Source organism: Podarcis vaucheri, assembly GCF_965113315.1.
Source record: "Podarcis vaucheri genome assembly, chromosome: 6".
Taxonomy (NCBI): domain Eukaryota; kingdom Metazoa; phylum Chordata; class Lepidosauria; order Squamata; family Lacertidae; genus Podarcis; species Podarcis vaucheri.
In genome coordinates this window covers 40,307,599-40,335,306 of record NC_138764.1, presented here as the reverse complement: position 1 = coordinate 40,335,306, position 27,708 = coordinate 40,307,599, and the positions used below count along the sequence as shown (strand labels likewise).

At 39.9% G+C, this 27,708-nt stretch overlaps 1 protein-coding gene across 1 annotated transcript in view; it reads right to left on the bottom strand.

Annotated features, from left to right (window-relative positions):
• PIGK (phosphatidylinositol glycan anchor biosynthesis class K) overlaps window positions 1–27,708 on the bottom strand; it is a 99,498-nt gene that overhangs the window by 22,890 nt on the left and 48,900 nt on the right. Inside the window, exon 10 of the mRNA XM_082227299.1 lies at window positions 3,388–3,463. Within this exon, the coding sequence (XP_082083425.1) occupies window positions 3,388–3,463 (76 nt within the window). The remainder of the gene's footprint in view (window positions 1–3,387; window positions 3,464–27,708) is intronic.

Below are 27,708 nucleotides of genomic sequence, written 5' to 3'. Positions count from 1 at the left end.
TTTCCAAAATGGAAGCTATCTATAACCCCAAATGTGCTGGGAGTTGTAGTTCTGCAACATCTGGAGGTTCACAGGTTCCCCACTCCTGATTTAAAAAGAAAACTAGAGGAGTTCCTATTAATGGACTTCCAATGACAATGAAGGGTTTAAAAATGGGGGAAGGAAGGGAGACATGGGCAAATCACTGCGGGATAAGAATGCACCACAGATTTGCCAAATAGATCTTTCAGTAACCCATCTACCACAACCTGAACTCACTACCACAGAAAAAGGATTTTATACTGATACATGACTGCCATTTATTAGAGGTTTAAATTAAAATAAAATTAGTAGACCTGACACTGATTAAAACATTCCCTTAATCAATAAAATTAATTCCTCCCAATTTCTAGTGATGTTATATTAGAAGGTCACAGATGTTATCAGATTCCGTTTAAGGAAAATACAACCCAACAGCTGAGCAAGGCCACTGACTTAATTACAGCTTCATTTTAAAGAATGTCCTCAAATGGAGTCTCGCCAATATCAAGGTTACTGAGAAGAGATGTTTCAAAAATATCACCTGAACTGAACTCGCTACAGGCTTCCATCATACTACCGTGTTTACATGAAGCAAAAAGTAAACAATATTTGTCTGGGAATTTGATGGGGGTTGTTTGTTGTTAAAAATGAAAAGTGAAAGCCAATAATAAAAAATTTAAAAAAATTAAAATATTAATATCTGTCAGGGAACTGCCATCAGTACTGGAGGGGGAGAGCAAAAGCCAGAGGGATTCCAGAGAGCGTCCAGGGATCGAGAGGAGCAGCCCATCTTCTGGGGAAGAGAATCAGCGTAGCACCAGTGGAGAAGGGGGGCAGTGGGTGGAAGTGGCGAGGCGGTCTCATGACTCCTTGCCTGGGACCAGCGGGGAGATTAGGGTCCTCCGTTGCCCACACCCTCCCTGCGCAGAAGGCTTCCGCGGAGAGAGGGTAGGCGGAGACTAGGCTTCAAAGAACTTCTTTGCTGGAAGAAGTTTAAGAAACGCCCACTCACGGATTCTGCCAGTGATTGAGTCAGCCACGGGTGAGTGGCTGTCCGGACAGAAAAAGGTTCACTTTGGCAACCCAGACAGGTGTTTGCACCCAGCCGGGGAGATAGGCACCTGCTTACGCACGAGCAACCCCTAGAGCCATTACAATATCAAATTAAAATAAATTAAGTATTAAAATATAGGGAAACTCTTCAAAATAAAATTATAGGAATTCTTGTTTCGTCAAAGACATACTTGCTATGGCTTAGAACTGGGTTTGGCCCCAAAAGCTGTTCTTTACTTGACAGAGGAAACCTTAAAAATAATGATCCATAATGGATTTTTACAACGAACAAACACAGTACAGATTTATTAGAAAAGTATGCTTGCTAATCATTTAACCATAGACCCAGCTGCAGCGTCACTTTCCAAGTGTTAAAATGTTATGACAAAAAGGGGCAATGTTCGGCCTAAACTGAAAAAGTGGTGATTTGGAGGCCACAATCCCACACAAAAGGTAAGCTCAGCAGTGCACTGAAAATGGGCTTCCCTTCGGTAATTTTGAGTTTATTTATTAGCTCTATGAACCAACCGTTGCCAGTAACCCCGGAGAGGTTTGCACTGATAGAAATATGAAACAATACAATAAAATACAAATCAAATAGAGTAAGAGCAATTCCATAACTGCAATACACAGAAAAGAGGAGGAAAGGAAGCATCAAATTGTTCATCAATGCTTTAAAAAAAGCTGGCTATAAGAAACCATCTAAAAATTATTCACCCAACCTTCAAAGTCCTGCTAAAAGGATGTATTGACCTGCTTCCTAAAAAAGTAAAATGAAGAGGCAGACAAATCTCAGCATGGAGGGATTCCACAGTTGTGGAGCCACCATGAACCTCATCATGAATTAACCTGGCACAATTTCAACCAGCAGCTATTTTATAAAGGTTTCCTTTTATAATATTTAGCTTTGTATTAGTTTTATATTGGACTGGGCTAAAATACCCAAGCAAGAAGGTCAAATTAGACAATTTTGCCAAGACAATTTTGTAATCTGAGTAAGGGTTTGCTCGAGGAAATTGTCAAAATGCATGAAAACCACGTTTCTGATTCTGTTCAGTGAAGTATTTCATTGCAATATGGCACAAAGCAGCCAAACGAACCCACCGGGGCTGTATTACTTTCTTTGTGCTGTAAAAATATTACTGTGACATTTCATCTGGTCAACCATCTTAAAGGTTAATTCTGTTTCCTGTATCAGATATTCCTTTAGGTGAACTGTTCTGTGCAGTTCCTATTTACCTATTCCAAACAATCCTCAAACTGTTTCATTGCTCACTCTCACTGTTAAGAACATATTGACTTACTGCCTGCTCTGCTGTTTAATTCATTTATGCCGAGAGTCAGGCATGAAGACAGAATTTTAAATGTGACATTTGCAGGCTGCTGGGTCATTTGAAGCTCTGACAACACCAAGGGAGTTCCTGACATACAAACTGGTCCTGATTTCCAATCTTCCATGTTCTGAACACATCAGATATTCTTCCCGGAGGTGCAGATTTCAGCCTAAAGTTTTAAATTTCCTTTGGGTTTAACATCTTGCAGAAAAGGCCTGTACACTTGAAAGTTTTAAAATAAAGCCCTTGTTTCCTTTAAGCTAAAGCTGGCATTGCCTCCAGCGAGCAAATTCAACGGCAGGAAGCCACTTTGATTGACAAAGATATTTGGAAACAGACTTACAATAATAATTAATACCCAGAGGAAATTCTAAGCAACTTTGACGCTTGGTGGACTTCCATTTTTTTTCCTGTTGATCTATCCATGTTCAAAGACAGCTGTATCTGAAAGCCACAGCTGTAGATAATGGGCCATTTAGATGGCAGCAGCGGTATCTGGCCTAGCTGGGTAGCAGTTAACTGTGGTAGCAACTAGGATGAAATACCTATATGCAAGACACTCCTTTTTTGCAGTGACAGCAACTGAACTGAGAGCAAATTAAAAGTACTCAAGTTGGAGACTTACTCACATCTAAGTTCAGAGACCATTTTCCTGTTAAGTCTTGGTAACACAAAGAGTATAGATGTACATTGCCTTGAGTAAGCAAGTCAGCATGATGCAAACCTTTCTTAATAGAACAGATCACAAAAACCAGTAGTTCAAGTTTCCAACACAAGCTGGAGTCTACAGGGTACGGATTGCTTAGCCTCTTCTGCTGTGCTCTGAATAGTAAATTGCTATCTAAATAGAAATATATGCTCTTGTACAATTAAATATTAAATGGAATATAAACTAGTAAGATTACCAAAAGTGTTTTATTGCCAAAACTAAATACCTTATGTATTCTTGAGTATTAACAAAAGAAATAAAGCAGCATACCTGATGTATTATTTGTGCTACAGGAAGTTGTTCTGCATATTTTAATGCCTCCGTTGCTACTTCATCCACAGCACGGCTGGAAAAAAGAGAGATTTTAATCAGACACTGTAAAAATTAGGAAAAAGATAAAACCCAATGGCAACTCACTGCTTTTAGGCATACAAACCCAAGTCCCCAATCTATCTCAAATTGCACAGCTATTATTTTTAAATGCATTACATATTCAAATGCCATCCACTTCTTTTGAGCCTACCTCTCTCCGTTTTTTGGTCACGGTTTAAATTCTTCATAGCTGTAATACTAGCTTTAAGTCTTTCTGTTCCACATAAAAATTTGCAAAGGTCAGGTCTCCTGAATAGCCCAGAGACTTAGGGAGCGCTACTGAGAGAAATGGCACAGGTTTCCATATTTCATTTGATTCCCATCCCACCCCCTGGCAATTGAAATGCAAGGAGTTGCATTCTGCACTCTAACATTCAACAAACTTGTGAATGAGATAATTTATAGAAATTGATTGTGTATCCCCCAAACTGATTGTTGGAAGGCTGTTAGAAAATGTTCTAGATAAGAACAGAGCTGTTTTAGGATGCACACCCGTTGAGGAAGGCAGAGAACATAAGGAAATAATACTTGGCTGGTAAACCCAGCCAGGAGGAATCAATTTCCAGCAGTAAACTGGTGCAGACCCAAATCTGATCGGAATAATTTTCCAGATAGACATCTCATAACTCTACCTTTTCTCCAAAATAAAAGCTTGTTTAAACATGTGACTAACACCACATCTTGTTTGACTATCTTTTAGCTACTGAACTGTCTAAGTACCTGAAATTAAAAGTGGAAACCCCTCCCATTATTATTATTATTATTATTATTATTATTATTATTATTACTATACCACCCATCTGACTGGGTTTTTCTTCCTGTGCCAGGACTGTGGGCAAGAACCCTAAATTGTGAAAACATTTTGAAATTTGCAATCCTTTGGAGGGCAAGAAAATAGGTTTCTATGTAAAATACAAGTGTCAAGGCTTTGAGAGAGACAAGTTAGTTGGAGTGAAGAAAGAGCAAGGCAAAGAAAATGAAAACCAGGAACAGTACACTTCGGACAATTTCTTTGTCCAGTCATTAACTAATCTTATTTCAGTGCCTTTGGGGTTTTATTTTTTCCTCGTATATAATTTTGGATTTGCCTACCACTCAGAAAAGAAACACCAGACTAGTCTCTCTTTAGGACGGTTATAGATTTTAAATGCAAGCACCAATCAGGACTTTGGAACTGCAGTAATCAAGAGTAATGTGACTAACCACTGTGTGATTTCAAGGTAATAACTGCCATGATAATAGACATTCTTGCACTCTGATTGGCTACCAACTATTATTAGCCTACCAGGACAACAAGATCTGCATTTTGCATAGTTATTAAGAAACAACAGTAGAGTGATTATGTAAATCAAGTGCTCACAACCAGAGTATAGGGAATTTCCACAGCTGTGGGTGGGAGAAGAGGAATGAATGCACAAACATTCTGGATTATTCATAAAATCAAAGCCATTTTATCAACATAATGAAGATATTTGAAAATAATTATAAAAATGTCTAGTGGTGTCTCAGTATATGAGAACCACAATGAGCCAGCAAGTCAGCTGCACAAATTAAGCTCTCCTGAGGTATATATAGAGGATACACACCAAAAAACTTAAAAAATATGCCCAACCCTCTTAAATATGTTGAATGTACACTTAAAATGACTGAGTCCTCAGTATGCCAAATTCAAAACATGTCTATGACTAACTTTCTATGGCCTTCTTATCATTGGGGGGGGGGGGGAATTCTTGAAAGATCAGGACAACCATTTCATGGGTTTAGCGATTCATTTTCTAAATGGCCCCCATGCTGTTCATCTAGGAAACTAGGAAATCAATATTACCCACTGCACACTTCAATAATGTTGCCTGCAACTGGGTGTATCTGTGTATCATTCAGACAGAAGGGCACCACATTCAAGATAAAACTTTGCTTTTTAGTGTGTGCAATAAGACTTATGTATACCTAGTCCCAGGAAGATCACTGGCAGATGTAGTATCAATTATCCAGCAACAATGGATACATATGTTCCTCTATTCAAACTCACATCTTTAAACACTGTGCTGAGGGAGAAAATACTAACTGGACTTTCAAATAACATTCCCATGATCTTCAAAACAGTTGCTCTACAAACTAGAAGAAATTCTGAAAATTGCACTTGGCTGCAGCTGCCCGGAACATGTAAAACTACTATAAACAAAAAACTAATGGGGAAAATATGGTTTTGCCTTTTTTCAATTTACTTTGAACAACTGGCAGCATTAGGGGTATAGCCAATATACCCCTCTCTATGTATTGTCATTCCTTTTTTTTTCTGACGGCAATAAAATCTTTACTAAAAATTCTGTGTGAGTGTGCACACACACACACATATCAGTTTCAAGACAGGCATTTTTATAGGGTGCTATAAAAATCAAAATGAAGCTTTTAATTAGGTTTTTTAAAAAATAAAATGGCTATATATTCATTAGAAGTAACTATTTACATTAATGTCCTTGCTCTGCATTCCTGAAAACTAATCGGTCAATTTACTTTCAGGCTATTAACACATTTAGTTGCTTTAGAGATAAACAGAATGTATTCTAACATAGTGTCCCTAAAACAATATTAAAACGTCTATCATTTATTTATATATAAAAAACTGTATACAGCTGTTCATTAAAAACCAGTGGTTTACACCAACCATATACAGATACAATCAAAACAAGGTAAGAATTTAAAATCAGAGATCAACTATTGTCTGTTACAGAAAGATGTTTTCTTAATTGCCTGCATAGATCTGGTGACATGGAAAAGTTTGCACCAATTATTTAAAGGCTTAAAAAGAAGGTACCTGCCTGACAAGTCTCCTTATCACAAGCCCATGCAACTCTGATCTCCACTGATATTTTTTTTAAATAACAAGTTCAGATGTACTTTCTAGTTGATGAGCCTTTTCAGTCAAATGAGCATCTGTTGCCTAAATGCCGCATGAATGAAGAGTCCGTTAATCTTGAAAGAGACTCCACAACCAAAATTGCTCATACTGCTGTATGAAAACCCTCTGGAGGTGCATTTTAGCATAGCAAATGCTCACTAATAATCAAGAGACCTGCAGAGAGTTTATGAAATCTGAGGACTCCCAGTGACTGAATTATGCCTCAGAACGCAGAACTATTCATTTGGGCAAGTACAGCTGGTTTAAATTATTTAGAAGCAACACCCCACAATATATCATTAAACTTTCCATATAACATTGTGTATATTTAGTTTACTTACAACTTTCGCAAAATATAGACTTAATGAAGTCTTAGCAGCAGCAGCTCTCCACAGTGTACTAATATTACAAGATCTTGCCTGAGGCCTGCTACATTCCCACTTGCCTCCACAATTATTTTGGCAAGGGACACAATTTATTTTTAGACTAATATAAGCTGCTGCTGCTGCTTTTTTCAAATATGCCCCCATACCCTACAGATGCCAGTCTGAGGGAAATGTCTTAATGTAAGCAATTTGTTCCTTTACATTTAAATACATTATCACTCACTACTGTAAATCAACACGGAGAAAAACAGCTTATAGATAAAGCCTTTGACTGGTCTCGCCAAGAGCTGAGAGGTAGGTTTTAGGCAGGAATTTCAGAACAAGATAAACCAGAGGGTTATGACTGGGAAATAGGCATTGTCCCATACCCTAAACACTTTGTTGAAATGTGAACTGTTAACTGATTAAATGTTCTTCAGTTAATTAACTTTCTTGATTTAAACCGATTAATGCTATGACAACAAATACCTTTGACACATCCGGTTCTATAACTGTATTCATTTTCATACTGAAGTTTATTTGTGAGTGCAAGAATCGAGTGTAGAAAAAGCAGTGTCATACCACTTTAAACAGTTATGCCTTCTCACAAAGAACCTTGAGAGCTGTAGTTTGCTAAGGGTGCTGAGAGTTGTTTGGAGACTCCTGTTCCCCTCACAGAGCTACAGTTGCAGATAGTTGTGTGTATCTGAATTAGTGTGCATGCACACGAAAGCTGATACCAAGAACTAACTTAGTTGGTCTTTAAGGTGCTACTGGAAGGAATTTTTTTAATTAGAGCTACAGTTGGTTTAACAATCAATCATTCTTCCAGGTAACTCTGGGAATTGTACCTCTGTGAGGACAGACCTCTCCTAAAAAGGCACAGTTCCCAAAATTAATTGAGGGATGCCATGAATGTTTGAAGAGGTTTGACACTTTTAAATATATCATGCAGATGGGCCTCTGATTGATTTTGGATCAATTTAGTATGAAATGGTCCCATTTTTCTAAATAACTGTGGTGCTTTCTGTTGGCCAGTCTTGGTGATTATCAATAGAGCACACAGACAAATGATTTGAGTTCTTTATATTGGTACCGGGACAAGAAGCATTTATAATATTGAGTGTCCCTTGATTTGATGATAACAGAAATGAATCAAAAAAAGGCAAACATATAAATGTGTTTCCTTATCTAGCTGACATTCAATCAAATGTTCTCCATCCAGGTTACATTCAATTTAAAAACAATTTCACAGACCCTTGATTAATGACAGGGAATGGGAAACAGAGACAGAACTGTCTTGGCAACGTAAACATCAAAGGCTGGGTCTGATGAACATTAGGTTACTCCCTTATCAAACTTCCTAAGCATGAAAATCTAATTGTAGATATCCACAGGTGGTAGATGGAGACATCCATGCATTCTGGGACTATAGAAACTTTGGTGGACACTGTTGGGTAGTTCCAGTCCACCTTTTCTTGCAGACATGGGTTAGGTTTAGAACCATATTCACAGCCAGAGCCATGAATATGCATACATATGTATTAGCATATCCAAATGCCCCTGGATACAATTCGAGGGGAACCTTGCACATGTAGCGTGTCACATGTCTGTTTACATTCCAGCACAGACTGCTGGGTCTCGTGAGCGGAACTTCCGCTCAGTGTATTGCTTTTGCTTTTGAGTCTCTCTCTGAGAAGACAGCAAGGAGAGACGACATGTTTCTTTGTTCTCATTTATGTAAAATAGTTTTAGTATGTATCCACAGCCTCCAGCCTCTTCTGTTGTGCAGTTTACTTTGCTACATATAGTGTGCTCAAGGCAGCAAGCTTGAGTCGCTGATTTACGTCGGAGCCAGAGTCAGAAGAAGACAGAGGTTGGAGCACTGCAGAATCTCATAACTTACTTACTCTCTGTGCCATCCCACTCCCTGACCATAGACTCGCACACAAAAGGCCAAAATTCCCAGAAAAATGGTCCAGAAAGCAAGAGTGAGCCCACAGCGTCTAGAGGGCCTCGAATTGACTCCAACATTAGCTTAGGCTAATTAAGGTTGCTTTCAAGATTTGAAACAAACTGGAAAGCTGCCCAAGGGAAACCCTGGTTAGCCTTAACGTCAGTTAACGTAAGTGCTGATGAATGAATCACCTAATCAGTCATGGGGTGGAAGTCATATTCCAGAAGAAAGGAAAGAGGGTCATACAGCATATGGTCCACTCACAATTGTTCAACCATGGTTAAGCAATCAGGAGTGTTAACATACGCACCAGTCCAGTGTAATGAAAACAAAGTAGAACACATATTTCCAATGGATCACACAGGCTGATGAACATGTCATTCTGAAATGGACTGAGTCTATCTTATTACAATGGTTATTTATATATCCTATTTGGTTTGCTCTAATGGAACAAATCTCTCAACAGTAAAACACAGGCAAGACTGTTTAAGTGATGCAATGCTACAAAGTGTGGGGAAATGGTGCAGTTTTACGACAAGAGTCAGGGTTTTTAGAGTACAAAAGAAAGAGAAATTGAAATGACTTTTAATTATTAAATCTATGTATCCCACTGTCTCAACCATAAATAAACCACAGGGTGGTTGTTGCTTTTATTTTGGCCATTATTAATAAAAACAAAATGCCAGCACTAAATGAGAAAACGCCATCAAGGTTTCCCAGAAAGCAAAGACTTAAGAAGCACTGTACCCGCTTTAAATGAATAGATTCAAAGCCTGAGCGTTGAAAAGTATATTTACAATAACCAGATGACAGGAAATGAGGAACTGGGCTTTGGTTTAGGGTATCTATACAAAATAGTGGTGAGTGCTTAATATAAACAAATTTGAAGTAAAATAATGTGTGTTGAAATGAAAAAACCACATAGTTTTTGCCCTTGAAAAGCACATACAGTCATACCTTGGGATAAATACGCTTCAGGTTGAGCACTTTCAGGTTGCGCTCTGCCGCGACCCGGAAGTAACGGAGCGTGTTACTTCCAGGTTTCACTGCTCGTGCAGACGGTCAAAATGACCATCAAGTGCATGCGCGGAAGTGGCAAAACGCAACCCGTGCAAGCACAGACATGCTGTCGCATCTTACATTCTGTTCGGGATGCGAACGGGGCTCCGGAATGGATCCTGTTCACATCCCGAGGTACCACTGTACTAGCTAGGTACAATAAGACAAGCTGTAGGGAGTCTCTGAGTCAAGTATTTCCCTCTTTCCCTTTTCTCATGGAAGCTTTCACTGCTGCATTTGGTTAACTTCTGTTTACCATGTTATCCAAACTGACAAACTGTAGTTGACATTTATTATAGTTAATTAAAAACTAACTTCAACCCATGGTTGCTTAAGCTGTCTGGTTTCAACTAAACCTAGTTAATGTTAAACCATAGTTTAGGGTTTAGATGATACAATGAATCGTGGTTAGCTAAAAGTAAAAACCAAAGTGTTGGAACTCTTCCTTGCGGTGGAAGGTAGTGCAGAGAAGCCCAAGGTTCAGCACGACAGCTCACCACAGCCAATGAGAGAATCAGATGCTTACCAGTGTATTCTACTTCTAAGATGTGTTTAAAGTCTCCTATGATCTGTTCGTCTGCATTATTCATGATGAAACAAATAGAAACATTTGATCATAAAATGTGTGTCTGAAAACCTCAGTATTATCCAATAAGAAAATGTCAACTGTGATAAATCAGTTGTTAAAAAGAATCACACTGTAGAAAATGTAATTTACTCCAAGTTAGTTCAGATTTCCATATTAGAATTCTGCTGCACCTATGAGGGAGAATAATTTGAGCTACTTTCCTGCACTATGCAGTGACAAAATGGACAGCTGGTAGCTTACCTTAGGTGACCTTGAATGACTATCTAGCAGAATGCTAATGTGAATCTTTTGCAAATCGTTACAGTGGAGCCTGAAAGTCATGTCTTTAATGGGCAAACAATTAGTGCATATTCAAAGACGAAGAAAGGCAAGAGATATGGTTGTTACGATAATATGTAGGTTTTTCACAATCCATAAATACAGCTAAGCATACCAAACTCTGCTTGTAGGATGATCTGCAATGACCCTTCTTCACAACACTTTAGGCCTCATCACACCTGATCTTTAACATTATTTCAATCCAAATAGGTAGCAAAAACTGCTATATATTCTTGTAAGCAAAAACGTAGGAAGTGGAAGAGAACTCCAGTTTTTAAAAATAAGGTTATAATGAATTTCCAAGAACAACTAAGGAGGTCCTCCTGTGTGTTCCTTTACATTCTGATGTTCAGTTGGTAAGGATACAGGACAGGACCTTCTCTGGCGTAGCACCCAGGTGGGAAATTCACTCCCCTGGGAGGTTTAGCTGCCCTCCCCTTCCCACATTACTAACATTCCACATATACCTTAAAAAAACATTTTCTGGCAAAATTTCAAGTTTAGCTGCTGCATAGTGTTTTTCCTGTCATTTGGCTCTTCAAAAAATTTATTGCTGCTTTTCCATTTTTTATGGCTTTTTTTTTTAGCTTTTCTTAGTATTATTGCTGTTTTAACTCCATTTACTTCCTCTTTTTGTTGGAGGGGGACCACGCACCTTGAAAGAACCAGTTCTGATCAGGTGACATGGCTCACAATGGAACGCACAAGGGGAAGAGACTTCATTAGAGATTTTCCATTTAAGGTCATTTGAAAGGATTTTTTGAACACCAGTTTTGTCCTAGTTTCTTAAAATGCATGCAAAGACAGCTATTTCTCAGAAACCTAACTCACAAAATACTCTGTCAGGATTTTCATAAGCATTACTAAAAGTGAGTTCACTTTTTCTTTTTTCCACTCCTGAACTCTCTAATCTGTGGTTCAGTAATCTCAAAAAAAAAAAAAAATGGACCTTTGGAAGTATTTCCTGAGTAATCTGACAGACAGAGCATACATTTCCCATTTTGTAATCCACTAGTAATTTCCTATCTGGAGAACTACAAGCGATTAATTTCTGCCAATCCATTTATCCTTAACCAGCTCAAGCTCTCAAGATAGGACAGAAAGCCACAGAACACTATTTTCCATCAGTAAATAATAAATTCACCTGCACTTTCCACTTCTCAGAGCGTTTTTAAAAATAAAACCAAACAAAAGGCTCTGCAAAATTATAGAAGTAATCTGCATTCTCAAAGGCCACATAAGAAAACCACTATAATCAGTAATAAAACCGAATGGTACTTTAATAAATCAGAATTTGCTGTTGGAATTGGGATGGCTTATAAGATGTTCCCATCTTGGTTTGAGGCTTGCTTATTTGTTTATTTTTAAAGTTTAAGAGTGCAAGACTATACTTGAAAAACAACAACAAATATGGTGGGTATTATTAGTGCTGCTGTGAGTATATATTGATGCATTGCTATGCCAGCATACTACTCCCTGGTGCACCTCTGTCAGTATAAGGTCAAAAACAAATAATAATATTATAATAATTTATTATTTATACCCCGCCCATCTGGCTGGGTTTCCCCAGCCACTCTGGGCGGCTTCCAACAGAATATTAAAATACAATAGTCTATTAAACATTAAAACATTAAAAGCTTCCCTAAACAAAGTGGAAACATGGGTGGGGTGTAGGAATGATAGAAAGAAGCACACTTACACCCAATCCTACGCTGCTTCAGACTCTGTTCAGCTGCTTCAGACAAAGCCAATTTTTTAAAAATCACAAAGGATTCAATGGAGAGAGAACATATGTGTACACACAACGAATACAGTAGTGTACAATACTCTCCTGCACCAGCCCTGCCCACCCACCTACTGATGATGCTGGAGTAACTCTGCATCCAATTCACAACATTCCACCAAGCACAGAAAATTCCTCCACTGATAGGGTGCACGGCCTAGAGCTACTATCTCTGCCTGGCTGGAGGTCATGTACATTTAGGAAGCACACAAAGGAGAACTCTGGTGACAGAAGCTAAGGGAAAGGGGCACTTTGCACAACAACCTGTCTCCAAGACACAGAAAGTAACTTCCTTCCTTCCATGTTGTGTGCTCAAATAGTAGAGTGTGTGTGTGCACGCGCTGTATAGGGGGAGTTAAGCCACAGTGTGTACAACTTTCCTGGACTCCAAGTACCGTATTTTTTGCACCATAACACTCACTTTTTTCCTCCTAAACAGTAAGGGGAAATGTCTGTGCGTGTTATGGAGGGAATGCCTACGGGTGGCATGCCTATGGATTTTCCTCCTCTAAAAACTACGTGCGTGTTATGGTCGGGTGCATGTTATAGAGCGAAAAATACGGTATTTTGGTTACTGCTGCCTGCGGTACAGACACTTAGAACTGACATGGACCCTGCGACCGTCATCTGAGGCCCTTCTTCATGTGCCTCCTCCATGAAATATGCGGAGGGTGGCAACACAAGAACAGGCCTTTTTTGTGGTGGCTCCCCATTTGTGGAATGCTCTCCCTAGGGAGGCTTGCCTGGTGCCAAGTGAAAACGTTTCTCTATAACCAGGCCTTTGGCTTATTAACGTTCTATGCCCTTTTAAATGTGTTTGTGGGAGGGGTGTTACTGGTTTGTTTTGTTTTTGTTTTAGTATGTATTTTGTGATCTCCTTTTGTATATTTATATTGTGAACCATTCTGTGATCCTTGGATGAAGGGCAGTATACAAATTTAATTTTTAAAAACACACACACAGGGGGGAAATCTCATGCCACTGTCATACCGGATAGGTTGTGTTGTAAAGGTAAAAAAGTAAAGGACTCCTGGACGGTTAAGACCAGTCAAAGGAGACTGTCGGGTGCAGCGCTCATCTTGCTTCAGGTCGAGGGAGCCAGAGTTTGTCTGCAAACATCTTTCCAGGTCATGTGGCCAGCATGACTAAACTGCTTCTGGTGCAACGGGACACCATGACGAGTGCCAGAGTTCAAGGAAATGCCATTTACAGTGGTAGCTCAGGTTAAGTACTTAATTCATTCCGGAGGTCCGTACTTAACCTGAAACTGTTCTTAACCTGAAGCACCACATTAGCTAATGGGGCCTCCCGCTGCTGCCGCGCCGCCGGAGCATGATTTCTGTTCTCATCCTGAAGCAAAGTTCTTAACCCAAGGTAATATTCCTGGGATAGCGGAGTCTGTAACCTGAAGTGTATGTAACCTGAAGCATATGTAACCCGAGTTACCACTGCACATGGGTTGGGGCAAGAGTGTGTCTCAAGGCCCTGGTCCTCACCACTGTTGAGTGCATTGACTCATTTCCTGGCTGAGTGACTGACATGACGGTGTTAACACTACTGCAACCTGTGAACACTAGGGGAAAGCAGTGCTGTCACTGATATTGGTGGTGTGGCTGGTGGTGCTATTCTGCTCCCCCTGTCACAGTACATTTCAAGTCCTGTGTTGAAAGTATATAGGGTATGATGCCCATTAAACCAACAATTTGCCAGATTAAGTATCCTGGCATAAAGGGATTCAGTAAGGGAATCCTAGCCACACTCACTTGACATAAACTCAGTGCAGAGGACTAGCCTGCACAATCTTCCTCACTGAAAAGTACATTGCTCATTGATTCACTAATGTGGGATGCTGAAGATCAGAGCCTTGATTGTGCCTTCCTCAAGGATCTTGGTTCTGTAACTGCAGATGCCAAAATGTGAACTGCAATAGTGGAACATTTTCATGGCACTTATTATTCCGCAGGCAGGGGAGACCAAATTTAAAACCTGGAATACAAGATAATCTAGCTGTGCAATCCTTCCAATGAGATTCTATTGGGCCTATCGATTCTATCACTTCAATTTCCCCCTCCCTTCCTTTCAGAATGTAAATGAACTTGCTCCTTCATAAAATCCCAAATACTAGTGTCAACTTATTTTTCCCCTACTGCACAAGAAAGTCACAGTTAGTTAGATTCATTTGAGAATGAAGAGATAAGAGTACTTAACGCTAAACTGGTTAGAAAGTTTCAGCATTAAACAGATCCAAATCAGCCCAAAGCGCATTCCCTAGAAATACTGCAATGCTTTACCAAAATGGTATATACTGTGCACTAGTGGGGAACTACCGTATTTTTCGCTCTATAACACGCACCCGACCATAACACGCACATAGTTTTTAGAGGAGGAAAATCCGTAGGCATGCCACCCATAGGCATTTCCTCCATAACACGCACAGACATTTCCCCTTACTTTCTAGGAGGAAAAAAGTGAGTGTTATGGTGCAAAAAATACGGTATTTCCTTCCATTACAAATGCATGAAAGGATAAGATCTAAGGGTTCAAAAAAGCCAGGAACATCAGAATAAATATTGTTTATTAAGCTTGTATGTGCAAAAACTATTTGCACTGCTCCTTGCACTGGGGACATCACTGGGAAAAGCATATCACCAATAGCACTGTACTAGTGTAAGTATGTAAGTATTGGAGAAGTGATGAGAGCGGGCCTTCGTGCAGTCTTCATATTTTTCTCCATTAGTCTGCCTTCATACCACAGCATAAAACTCTTGCACATGAAACAGTAGTACTTCCGGAGGTGGGGTGAAGAAAACTGGGCTCTTTACGGTCCCAGAGACCACCACCTAAAGATGATGATGTAACATGAATCTCAAGACACTGGAAACTGCTGTACACTGACAGAGGGTAGAACCAGCCAAGCCCATCTGTCCCCCTACTCATTCAAGACACAAAATGTTGCTATGGCTAGAGCAGCGGTTCTCAAAGGATGTGGCACACCACACTGGTGTGGAAGGAGAGGGTGCCAGGTGTGGCAGGAAGATTCAAAGACAACCAAAGAAATGTTTAAACATTTCAGTATAGTATAGTATAGTACAATATTATATAGTATCAACATTTTTTATTTATTTGCAGAATATGGATAGATGCATTTTCAAAATGAAATGGCCTGCATTTCAAGTGATCGCACCTTGACAATGAAACATAGGAAAACGCTACTGGACTCTTTTTGGATACACAACCAGAAACAGTTTCCATGCCTCTCTTCAAGAGCACTGGCTATTCATCTACAATTCTCCACAAGATGTTGTTGTGAACAGGGATTTTCAACTTTGACAAATATGAAGGATCAGAAAAGAGAGAGACTTCTTTGTTGATGAGATGAGAGTTGGTTTGTCTCAAATTAGACCGAATATAAATGAGATTACCCAGCAAAAGCAAGCTCACAACTCTCACTGACTGAGTTTGCATACATGCTTAAGGTAAGAGCCTCACTTATATTTTGGGAATGATTCCTGTTCTTATGTAGCTGCATTGTTATGTATTCTGTGTTATAAATCGAACACTGCCAGGAGTTGCTTCTTTTTGTTTTCTGGTGTATTTCTTATCAATAAAAAAAAACCAGTGTGGTATAAGCGAATTTTGGCCTTCTACCAAAATTGGTCCTTAAGACACCCTACAATGGCCTGATCAAGGTTCAGTTCAGTGAATGTCAAAGATGCTCAGTAATATCTCTAAAAGGATACTACTGGGCCAGCTCTGAGGGATGAAAACTAGCATGTTCAACCTTGTATTCACACACCTCTTCTGAAACACAGGTTTTACAACACAGTACCAAAGTGGTAAGAAGTAAACCCATTGGAGTTTAGAACTCCATTTCCTTTTGCTGTCCAAGTCAAGAAATGTTGAATGCATATTAAGATTTCTAGTGTGTGTGGTTGGTGAATACAATGTAGTACTATAAATAAATCAATAAACAGAACATTAAAACAAAGCAGATGAAATACTGTGCTAGTGTGCAATTCAGTACATGGATTAAAAGTTTATAAAACTCATTTGTGTGGTCTTTGTGCTTAAGTGCTTTCCTTTCTGAGATGCGCATCTTCAATACACTGGAGAGGAAATGACTTTTTAAAAGGCACAAACAGCATTTAGTAAGCTAAAGAACACCTACCCATAAAACCACAGTATGCAATTTCCAAACATTCAGACTCAGCAAAATCAAAAGCAGTTGCTTCCAGAACAAAGCCACACACTCTACTTAAATATAGTGATCAGACCAAATTATATATATTCAAACTTCAGTCTTCAGGTAGAAGCCTATTCAGAGAAATGAACACTCACCCCCCCCAAAAAAAAACCCTAGGAAAGAATCTATTTTCTCCTATTGTCCTCTCACTCAGAAAACAGCTTGACTGTTTATGTCCTTGTGCAGATAAATTCCAAGTGGGGTAAAGTACAGAACATTTCATCCCAAATGAGAACTATGGGCTTGAAAATATATTTAATGGCATGAACCCTTAACTGTTACTGCTTTTTCCTCCTGTACAATTAGTATTAAACTTAACATTTATCTTTTTCTGACAGCAGCTCCTGCCATTAAATGAAATCATGCTCTCTTACTAATGTGGTTACAACCCACAGAGCAGTATATTAGCAGACCTGAATTACAACATTGCACATGAATGGCTTCTAGTGGCAACAAACAAAAACAGTTTTAAAAGCCTGGAATGTCAGGCAACACACACAGCACTCTAAGACCATAATGCACATTATTTATTTCTTACACCCACACCCACCCAACATATATATTGTGTAAGAGAGAAAGAGAAATGTCACAAATGACATACAGAGGCCCCAGCAACAATCAAATTTTCTGGCTATTCTTAATCACATAAAATGTGTAAGTCTCTTGACTGCATACAGCATGATTCACAAATAATGGAACAACTGGAGCCTGTGTAGTGAAGTAGTTAATGTCAGACTAGGACCTATGGGACTAGGGCAACATCTGTCTAATCCCTAGTTTAAAAACTCATTTTTGTTGGAAGCTGTCATCTTATAATTGCAGCATATTACTATCAATAGCTATTAAGGAAGCAGTACAACGTCCATGAAACAGCAGACAAATATCCTATCTCGGATACGGACAGTGGTGCACAAATACTCCTATGCATACCAGATTCATATGCCCCTACCCACTCAACAGACAGCTGTCACTATCAAAGTTTATTCTACAGCAGGGATCTACACATTTTGGCTTGGGACAGTGGCTATTTTGCTAGGTGATGTTTGGCTTTCTTGTTGCCTCCTCTACAGAAGCAAGATGTGTCCCTGCTGCATCCGCTACCAGTTGAGGATTTGGGAAAGTAATTGTTTCTTTTACAAAATGGTGTGTTGCCTATGTTTGCAGCAATCCCTCCATTTCACCCCCAATGAATGATGCTGATTCCCAGCATCAGATGTATACAGGAATAATTTTGAAAGAGTAGTTTGGCCAATGTGTGGGTGGGTGTGTGGGTAATTTTTAGAAATTCAGTATTCCCAAGGGGCAGCCAGGGCAGACAACAAACGGCAGCAAGCTGGGGGAGCTGGCTGTAACCTGGAGACTCAGAATAGCCACTGCTCGTTCATTGTGGCTCCATTGCTTAGGGACCGTTCTGAGCTGTGGCTGTTAGCATACAGCAGGCCAAGAGCTTATCCTAGGCATCTCCTGTGGAAGAAGTGAGGGTAGTAGCATCATCAGTTGCTCAGAGCTAGAGCACATTAGCCACTCAACAAGCCAAGACAGCATCCTTCTGTATACCAGCAGTTGGGAATCACAAATGGGGAGAATGCTGTTGAACTGATGTGTTGATTGTGGGCTTCCCATAGTTATCTAGTTAGTTGCTGTGGGAACAAATGCTGGACTACTTGGACCTTTGGTCTAATCTAGCAGAACTAGAAACTAGACTAAAGTGAAAATAGATACACATAAAATGCCATGATTTTATAAACTTCCATGTCCCCCTTCTGAAAGAAGAAAGGACCAAAGGAATTGGGCCAAGGGGCCCACTGAAACCCAGTTGGTAGAGAACCCACAAAAAAACTGTAGCCACCTTTCCTTGCTGGTTGCTAGGATTAAACATATATTTGCTGTTGACAACATTGCAGCTGGACTTGTCGAACCCTGTCACAATAGCCCAGAATGGTTTTGGGATTTACTGTACCATAGAGGAACAATAAATGAATCTCAAAATGAAAAGGGTCTATGATGCAAGTCAGTTAGTTAGTTACTTTTATAAATCCACAACAAGAATTCGTGAGAAGTCTGCTTTTACAGATAGGATGCCAAACCTTGATAACTCTGAAAGAATATGAAGATCCAGGAAGCGACACGATCATCAGGCACTAACATAAACTAAAGTTCCTGTCTCCTTGCTGTGCTCCTACCATTGCAAATGACACAGAGTTCTACCGGGTGCATGACTTAGCTCAAGCTGGTGAAAAAACAGGCCTTAAGGACCAGAATTACTACGGAGTATGCTTTTCCCATGAGTAGGCCTTTCATTCTAAAACAATATTTTTAAGTTGTAGCCCTTAAATTTCAGTAGGTGAAAATTCAGAAGAAAAAGGTGGTGTGATAGAAGGTTTGAGGGAAAGGCTCTCAAAAAAGGAACAAGAAATAGAAAGACGTGAAAATTGCTTGCACCATCTGGTGGATGCTGATTGAAACTGGAAAACAAATGAATTTTGATGTGTTTATGCCGGTGACCTGAAGGGTTTTTGAAATATTTCAACTCTCAATAAAGGATGGCCATATGAATTGCCTTGTATTGTCTATAATAATAGTAATAACACCAGCAAATAAAATGACTGCTTATTGCTAGTCTGAGAAATAATGTCATTGAAAGAAGTATAACAAGCCTTAGGAAACAATTCCAATTTTACATGAAGATATGAAGCTAGAAAAGGTAAGTGGCTTGAATACTGAAACCATAACTTTAAACAAAGAATCAACACAAGTTGAAAATGCTGCATATGCAGTTCACAAATTAATTAAAGGCCTGATATATAATCCAATGAAATTCTACCTCAATTCAACAGAAGCAAACTGACTTTAATTAAAGCAGCAGCTTTTTAATACATTTGTTGATAAGGCTACACACATCATAATATAAAGCAAGTAAAATTGCTACAAAAATTTAACAATATTTTAACTAGTGTCACATACCATGAGGGTTATGTCACATTTGGTGACGCCTTCCTTTCCCCTTGAAAGTCTGAAGTTGCAAAACGATAATGGCAACTGGGATTTTGAAAAGCCAACAAGACAGAAGTGAATACAAGATATATGGTGCCTCACAGGGTCTTCTACCAGCAGTATCAACCAACCTGGGCCCTACAATCAGCAAGTGAGGACCTGTTGGTGGTGCGGTTGTGGAATACTACTCAGTTTTCACTGCCCTATGACAAGCTCTTCTCAGAGAGGCATCTCCGTCTTCCTTGTTATTAACATTTTGGAGGGATTGAAAAGCATTTCTGTTCACTTATGGAATTTTATTTTTTATTATTTATGGTTATATCTCACCTCTCCTCCAAGTAGATCAAGGTATTACACATGGTTTCCTCCCTCCCCATTTGATTCTCACAACCAACCCATGAGGGTAGGTTAGGTGAGGAGGTAACGGCTGATCCAAACTCACCTATTAAGTTTCATAGGTTTCAATCCTGGTCTCCCAGGTCCTTGACCAACACCCTAACCAATACCAGAACAATGCTGTTCCTGGCAACCACCACATTAGCTTTGAGGGTATGCAAAATGTTCTTAAATGTTTTTATGATTTTATTCTAATTGTGTTATTTTGCGGCCCTGTGCACCTTTGAGAAGAAGGGTGGGATAGGGGGTTAATAGATTAATAAATAATTGCCCTGTGGGAAGGACTCAGAAGAAAACAGAAGGCAGGAGAAGACCACTTCAGATGGATTTCCCACATGGCACAATCTACCACCAACTGTCCCATGAGAATGATACTGATACTCTGGGTCTTGATATCTTACTGTGATTTTGTTTTCATTGGTATTTACTTGTAAACTGCTTTGGAAGCATTTGCATTCTGAACGATGTGATAGCAATCACTGTAACAAACAAATAACACCAAATCAAGAGCATCTACACCACATTACAGGCATGGAATGCTGGGGAAAGTGTCCATGTGATCAGGGTGATCCACATAGGTGGTAGTTATTCTCAATACACGGTCGCCATCTAACTTCAGCAATCCAATTAGTGCTGGGGCTGAGGGTGGAGGGAAAATGAAACACTGATAAAGGAAATAATTAACTATGCCCAGCATTTATTGTGTGAATGCTCTCATCTATCCCCAAGTAATGTCAATGCAACACAACTGATGAAGCACCCTCTGTCACTTGCTTCCTAATTTCTTTTCCACAAATGGAATAAACCTCACCTTGGAAAAAGAAGTGACAGGCAAGCAGATGGCTAGCAAGCACACATGAGGAGTCCTACAAGCCGAACTTAAGTCTTTTCAAATCAGCAGAAGGGGCGTTGGGACGTTGCTGTGTGCAACAGAGCTTCAACTGTCTGCTACTGTTTTGTCTTTCTGCAAGGTAAGGCTAAAAGAGGGTTGGATGAGTCCAAGGAACAGCAAGGAGGAGGCCAGGCTAAGGTGAGTCATGCCCAACTCATTTCTGCTGTCTTTCGTTTGAGGAAGAAGGGGATTTCCATTTGTGAGCACTTTGCTGCAAACAGTCCTATCCCTACATTTTCTAATGAGAAAATGAAACTAATTTTTAAGCCCAAAGGGTCATGTGCCAGAACCACATATATTTGCTCTTGACTCCTCTATAACCCATTTAACAAATGGATCAGATGCTCATTTATAAGCTATGTAGACCAGATACTGAGAGTCACACTCTGATGGACCTACACCTTCAAGGATGTAAGAAAATGGCCAGCTGCTGTCAACTAGACAACAGCCACGTCTACGCAATTCTGAACTCTTTCCACATTTTACCAATCACTCCTTGCAGCAGTCAAGCATGGTGATAATTCAATTTCATTCTTTTGTCCATTTTAAAAAAACAAACCAACAGTATTTGGTGCTAAATCCTAGAAAAAAGTACGCAGAACTAAGACTTTACTTTCGAGAAAAAGCACTGAGTTGTCATTCAACTTTTAATTCTCTCTACCATCCCGCACTTCTGAAAGTGCTTGATTTTTATTTTAGATGCACAGAAGATCCTGGAAGTAGACATTACGGCAACAAGCTCAGTTTGCATTCAGGAAGTACGCAAATGGTTCAAAAGGCAAAGCACATCCTGCATGTTCTCCTACGCTTGAGTGCAGAAAGCAAGCTGTGCAGGTGTATTTTCTAAATAGATTCGGCACTAATGCTTCTTAAACCTGTGCAATGAATAAATTAGAGGACAATTTGAAGCCTTTGTGCAGAAGATTCACATAAATAATTCAGGATAAAGGAGGTCCTTCGAATGAACAGAGCCTGCACCACTGCCCATATGCTCAACCACATGCATCAACAGATAGTCAGTGCCTCTGCATTACACAGAAACAGACTGCTGAAGGCTGTAACACATTTGTTGACTGAACACCCCTTATAAGCAACAAACTAAAAAGGAACCAAGGATTCGTCTCTATCTCCTTTATATTAAAAGGGGGGAGGGGGAGAGAATGGCTCAGGGCCTGATCCACAATCTTGGATCAGTCAGTAGAGCATGTGGCTCTTAATCTTAGGGTTGTGGGTTTGCACTGCATGGGGTGGGCGAGATGACCTTCACGATCCCTTCCAATTTTCCATTTCCATGATTCTATTATCTTACGTCACATTTCATTAGGTTTAAGACAGAGCCTAGACAAGAGATTTCCAAACTTTTCTTTTCTAATTAATTTTTATTGAAGCTTTTACCTCTACAAAATAACAGAAATAAAGAAAGGTTTACACATATGTACATGTTAGTAACACAAAGCATCCCCCCACCTCACCCCCCCTCCACCATTGGTTCAACATAACTCAAAATGTGAGTTAAAATCTGACTTCCTTCCATCGTTGCTTGACCTTAATTCTATAACTTATCTTTACAGTTGTGTTGTTATATTGTATTTGACAAATATCCTGGTTTTACTTGCATTTGTAACCTTTTCAATATCAATATTTCTGTACCGGAGCAGTGTTTTTTTGTATATTCATTCACGCAACTCCATTTTTTTATTAAATTTTGATTTGTTTGACCTCTGGTAGCTGCCGTCATTTTGGCCAATTCAACAAATTCAATAAGTTTGATCTGCCAATCTGTTATTGTGGGTATTTTGTCTCCTTTCCAGTTCTTTGCTATAAGAACTTTTGCGGCAGCGGATGCGTATAAGAATATCCTTTTTTTATTTATGGGGATGTCGTTTGTTATTAATCTCAGAAGATACGCTTCTGGTTTCTTGTTGAATGATTTTTTAAAAATCTTTATTATTCCAAAAGGTTTGGAATAATATGATACATTATTCCACCACATATGATACATTATTCCTGTTTCGCTGTTGCATCTCCAGCACACATTGGTTTTTTACTTATAAATTTTTGCCAATTTCTCGGGGGTTAGATACCAGCGGTAGATCATTTTCATTAAGTTCTCCCTTATTGTGTAACATGCTGTGAATTTGATGTCAATTTTCCACAGCTGTTCCCATTGTTCTAACATTATGTTATGTCTGAGGTCCTGCGCCCACTTTATCATAACGTCCTTTACCATCTCGTCCTTGAGTTCCCATTCCAAAAGTAGGTCATACATCCTAGATAGGGTCTTTTTATTAATTTGTAGCTTTCCAAACTTTACATGTTGGTGACACACTTTTTAGACCTGCATCATTTCACAACACAGTCATTCAGTTTTACTAGCAAACCGTAGGTTAAACTAAGCCCTTTCCAGCACGGGGAGCATTCACGCAGCACACCTACACACTAATGTATCGCAACACACAGTTTGGAAAGCTCTGGTCCAGACTTATTCTCTTGTCATTTTTCATTACGTCTCATGATGTCCTTGTGCTCTTGAGACAGTGAATTTAACGTGAACATGGGTCACAGGGTCAGGGAACACACACACACACAGAAACACATGAGCCAAATAAACCTGATGCAGTGCTGTGTGTTAAATTCTATATGCACTGACCATAAGAGTGCTCAGGATGCTTGGAGCTCACAGCCACCCCTGACCTTCCTACAAGCACAGGTTTTATGGGGGTGAGTGCTGTTTGTTTGTATAGTTATGAACTATGTTTACTAGACACCCAATAGCTGCCATTCCCTTAATGTTGGATAAAGACGGTTTTTTTAATAATAAAAAAACAAAAATAGAAAAGAAGCGCTAAAGCAGTAACATGAGACGTAAAAAGCCATTAAACAAGCAGCAAAGTAAAAGCTTAAAAATGGCAGAGACTGCAACAAGCACATAAAATAAGCAGAAACCAGGAATTAAAAGCTGTATATTTTAAAAGCTGGAGAGAATAAAAGGGTTTTAAAGGTAAAGGTAAAGGGACCCCTGACCATTAGGTCCAGTTGTTACCAACTCTAGGGTTGCGGCGCTCATCTCGCTTTATTGGCCGAGGGAGCCGGCGTACAGCTTCCGATTCACTTTGCCAGCATGACTAAGCTGCTTCTGGCGAACCAGAGCAGTGCACGGAAATGCCGTTTACCTTCCTGCCGGAGCGGTACCTATTTATCTACTTGCACTTTGATGTGCTTTTGAACTGCTAGGTTGGCAGGAGCTGGGACCGAGCAACGGGAGCTCACCCAGTCACGGGGATTCAAACCGCCGACCTTCTGATCGGCAAGTCCTAGCCTCTGTGGTTTAGCCCACAGAGCCACCTGCTACAAAGAGGTGCTAGGTGTGCCTCTCTGGGAAGGAAATTTCAAAGGGAAGAATAGGCCAGTTCTCATGCAGTCACCTTCTGTACTTCAGATTGCGGGGATACTCAGATAAGGACTTCTACTGACAATCTCAGGGCATGGGCAGGCAAGGTAAAAGGTAAATGGGCAGGTACACATGGAAAGAGACACTGCTACAAATACTGTGGCCCCAAGCCACGAAGAAACACTCTGAACTGGGCCCAGAAGCAGCCCTGAGGGAACAGGCTATACTACACAAATTCAACATGAAAATATGTTTTTTTATATATGTTCCCCCCCCCCCCCAGTTATCGCAGAGGAAAGGCAGAACAGTGACAGGGGCAACTTTTATCTCTAGATCACGAGGTCTGTGACGTAGTAATAAAGTAGAACCATGGAAAGAACCATGCAAGTGGTCCTTGAAGAAATTCCCCCTCAGGACGATGAAAGGGGAAGGAACAGGGAAAGCTCCCTCCATCCTGCTTCCCACCACTGCCATCTCCACTTGCTTGTAAGGGGAGGGTGATCAGAAGAGGATACTTTCAGGGCAGGGGCAAGTGGCTGGCAGGAAGAGGCTTTTCAATTTCCCCAAGCATCTTGGTTCAGGTCCAGAAAATGAGCCAGATTTGTTTCCCATGGTGGCGGAGTGGGGGTGTGTGTGTTCATTTCTGGATCAAACCAAGAAGAAAGATGTGGCGATCGCTATTAAAAACCAACCCAGTGGCGATGAACTGCACAGCTTTCCCTGCCCATTTAGAGGAGATACACTTTAGACATCTGCATCATTTGGTTAGCCATTCAAGGAAAGGTACTGGAAAACTGAATTTCATTGAAGTTCAGCTCCTTTCTCCTTCACATAAAATATCTTCAGCATGCTCCCCCCCCAACCTATTGACAATTGCTCCAGAAACCTTGCGCTAATTCACAGAATGGTTTTTACAACCGCATAAAATATGTATGAGAAATAAAATAACAAAAATCATGTTGATAGTGCTCGCAGGTTCATTCTGATCTGTTGCACTTAAAACATTTTGTTCATATACGTTCCATAATCATATTTTTCCTCCTTTCGGACCTTCTACTCAGGTTTTTTCCCCCCTTTCCTTTAAGCACCAGTAGTTGCTATGGAAACTATATCTCTCTTCCTCCTCCCCAAGTTCACGCAGGTTTTCATCAAACCCAATAACTATTATTTTTGCAAAATCTCATCTAGTCCAGTAAAATTGTTCCTTGACGAAAATACAGTATCCATCAGGACCTCACTGATTCACACTAATGAAAAGTAGGATCATGAATTGCCAGATGCTGAGAATTAGCAGCACAATTCATTCAAAAAAGAAGAGACTGCTCATTGCTTAATTTAGATGTGTTAACCCTTCATAACAGCACAATCAAATAAATGGCAGCATCATTTGCAGAAAGTGATGGAAAACCCTGTGATATCTACAAATACAGTGATATCCACAATCTAGCAGAAGCGGAGTGACTGCAGAATTTTGAAGTATAACAAAAATTACCTGGAAATTGTCACAATTACTGAAGTATTGGAAGACGAAAAGATTGGCGGTGTGGCTGGTCTTCCATTTCTCCATGACAAACATACACTGCCTATCAGCACAGAAGGAGGAATATATATTTTTTGATTTCCAGGGGTGGGGGGAGAGAAAACCTGGGTCTGTGCATCTATTGGTTTTAGGTTCCATTCTTTGTTTTAATGACATTGTTTGTTTCTGTTTTGTACACTGCTTAAGAGATTTAAAAATATATATTAAGCATTTTATAACTGTTTTTAAGTAAAAATATATAGTTCAAAATGGAATGTACTGCCTTCTAAAAATAGAATGTGCAGTTCATAGTGAATACAACAATATAACTCCTTGTATTTTTCTTTCTCCTACCTTCCTGGAAAATGATGCAAATGGTAACTAGGAGGAGGCAACACAGGTTCTTTTCAGTTCAGTTCTTCTTGTGGTACAGACTGGGACATAATTCAAAGAATGTTGCCACCTTGTAACAGAACCCAGTAGAACAATGTGATGCACACCGCAAGAATGGGACCATGGTCACTAAGCAGTAATTTTGAGAAGAGTGAAACCTGAACTCTTATCAGCACCTTTCAGAAAAGGTGAGGAACAATAAGGTGGGGATTAGCAGTATACCTCAGCAGATGCCAAATGCAAACGTTCAATCCTTCAGTTATCCCTGCAGATAGCGTACAGAGTTCACAACTCCCCAGCCTTAGAAAAACCAGACTTCCATCTTTCTTGCAAACCACAGCATTTCATACGGGCAACGCTACATGAGTGATTAAAAATAAATAAAACAGGGTGGTGAGTCACTCTTCTCTACGACGTGCCAAGCTCGTCATAAAAGTGCTAAGAAACCTTTGAATGCTCAGGGTGCTCATTAACAGGCTCCCTGCCCCCAATTTAATTGCAAATTGAAACCCACCTCCCCCTCTCATAATACCATCTCCAGAATACTGAGAAGCAGTTGGAAAAACAAGGAGCAATACTATCTCAGGGTCAACATCAAAGTTTGCTCCCAACTCTGGGACGGCTCCTGAGATCGCAATAATTAAAACACACAACCAATTCTATGTTTCATGTGCAAGAGAGCAATGTGAAATCTGTAACAGCGAGAAAGATGCCAGGATTCAAGGTAACAATACCGCCTCATGTTGGAAGCCCTAAAATCCAAAGTCAAGAACAGTTCTTTGCATGATTCTTAGTTGCAGTAGGCTGTCTTGATGCATCACTGAAAACCTACTGGGAATTTTGCTAACCCTTGCCCCTGGACCTATACACTTTATGTCTTGTGTATCAGACCACTGGATCAAGCTACAAGGGATATATGCATTTCAAAGGAAAAAATTGCACTCTTTGTCCCTGAACCTTTTCAGACAATCCAGATTCAACAGGAATTGCAATTCACCCTTCTTGTCATAGAAACTCTCTTTTACTGCTGGTTTCTGCAGCCCAAGAGCCAGAGAATGAGATTCCTCCACGTGCACAAGGGAGCTGCTTTCACATGGCCATCTTTCCTATGACAGTAGCATATGTGTGAATAATACCATGTGTTTCTCAACCCTGAGAGGCAGCGACTGGGCCAAACTCACTCAGTGAATTTCATGGGTGAGTGGGGACTCGAGCCCTGGTTTCACAGCTCCTAGTCAGACACTCTAGCATCTTAAGTTGAAAGCACTATGCCAGTAAAGGGTTAGAGAATGAAAATGCTGAATTACCTTCTATCCATCTGGTAGCAAATAGTTGCCAAACCAGATGAAGCCCACTGTGCCAACAGTTGGGAACATCTACACAATGTCCCAAGTTGGTGTTGGCCTGTTTTAGAAAGGCAT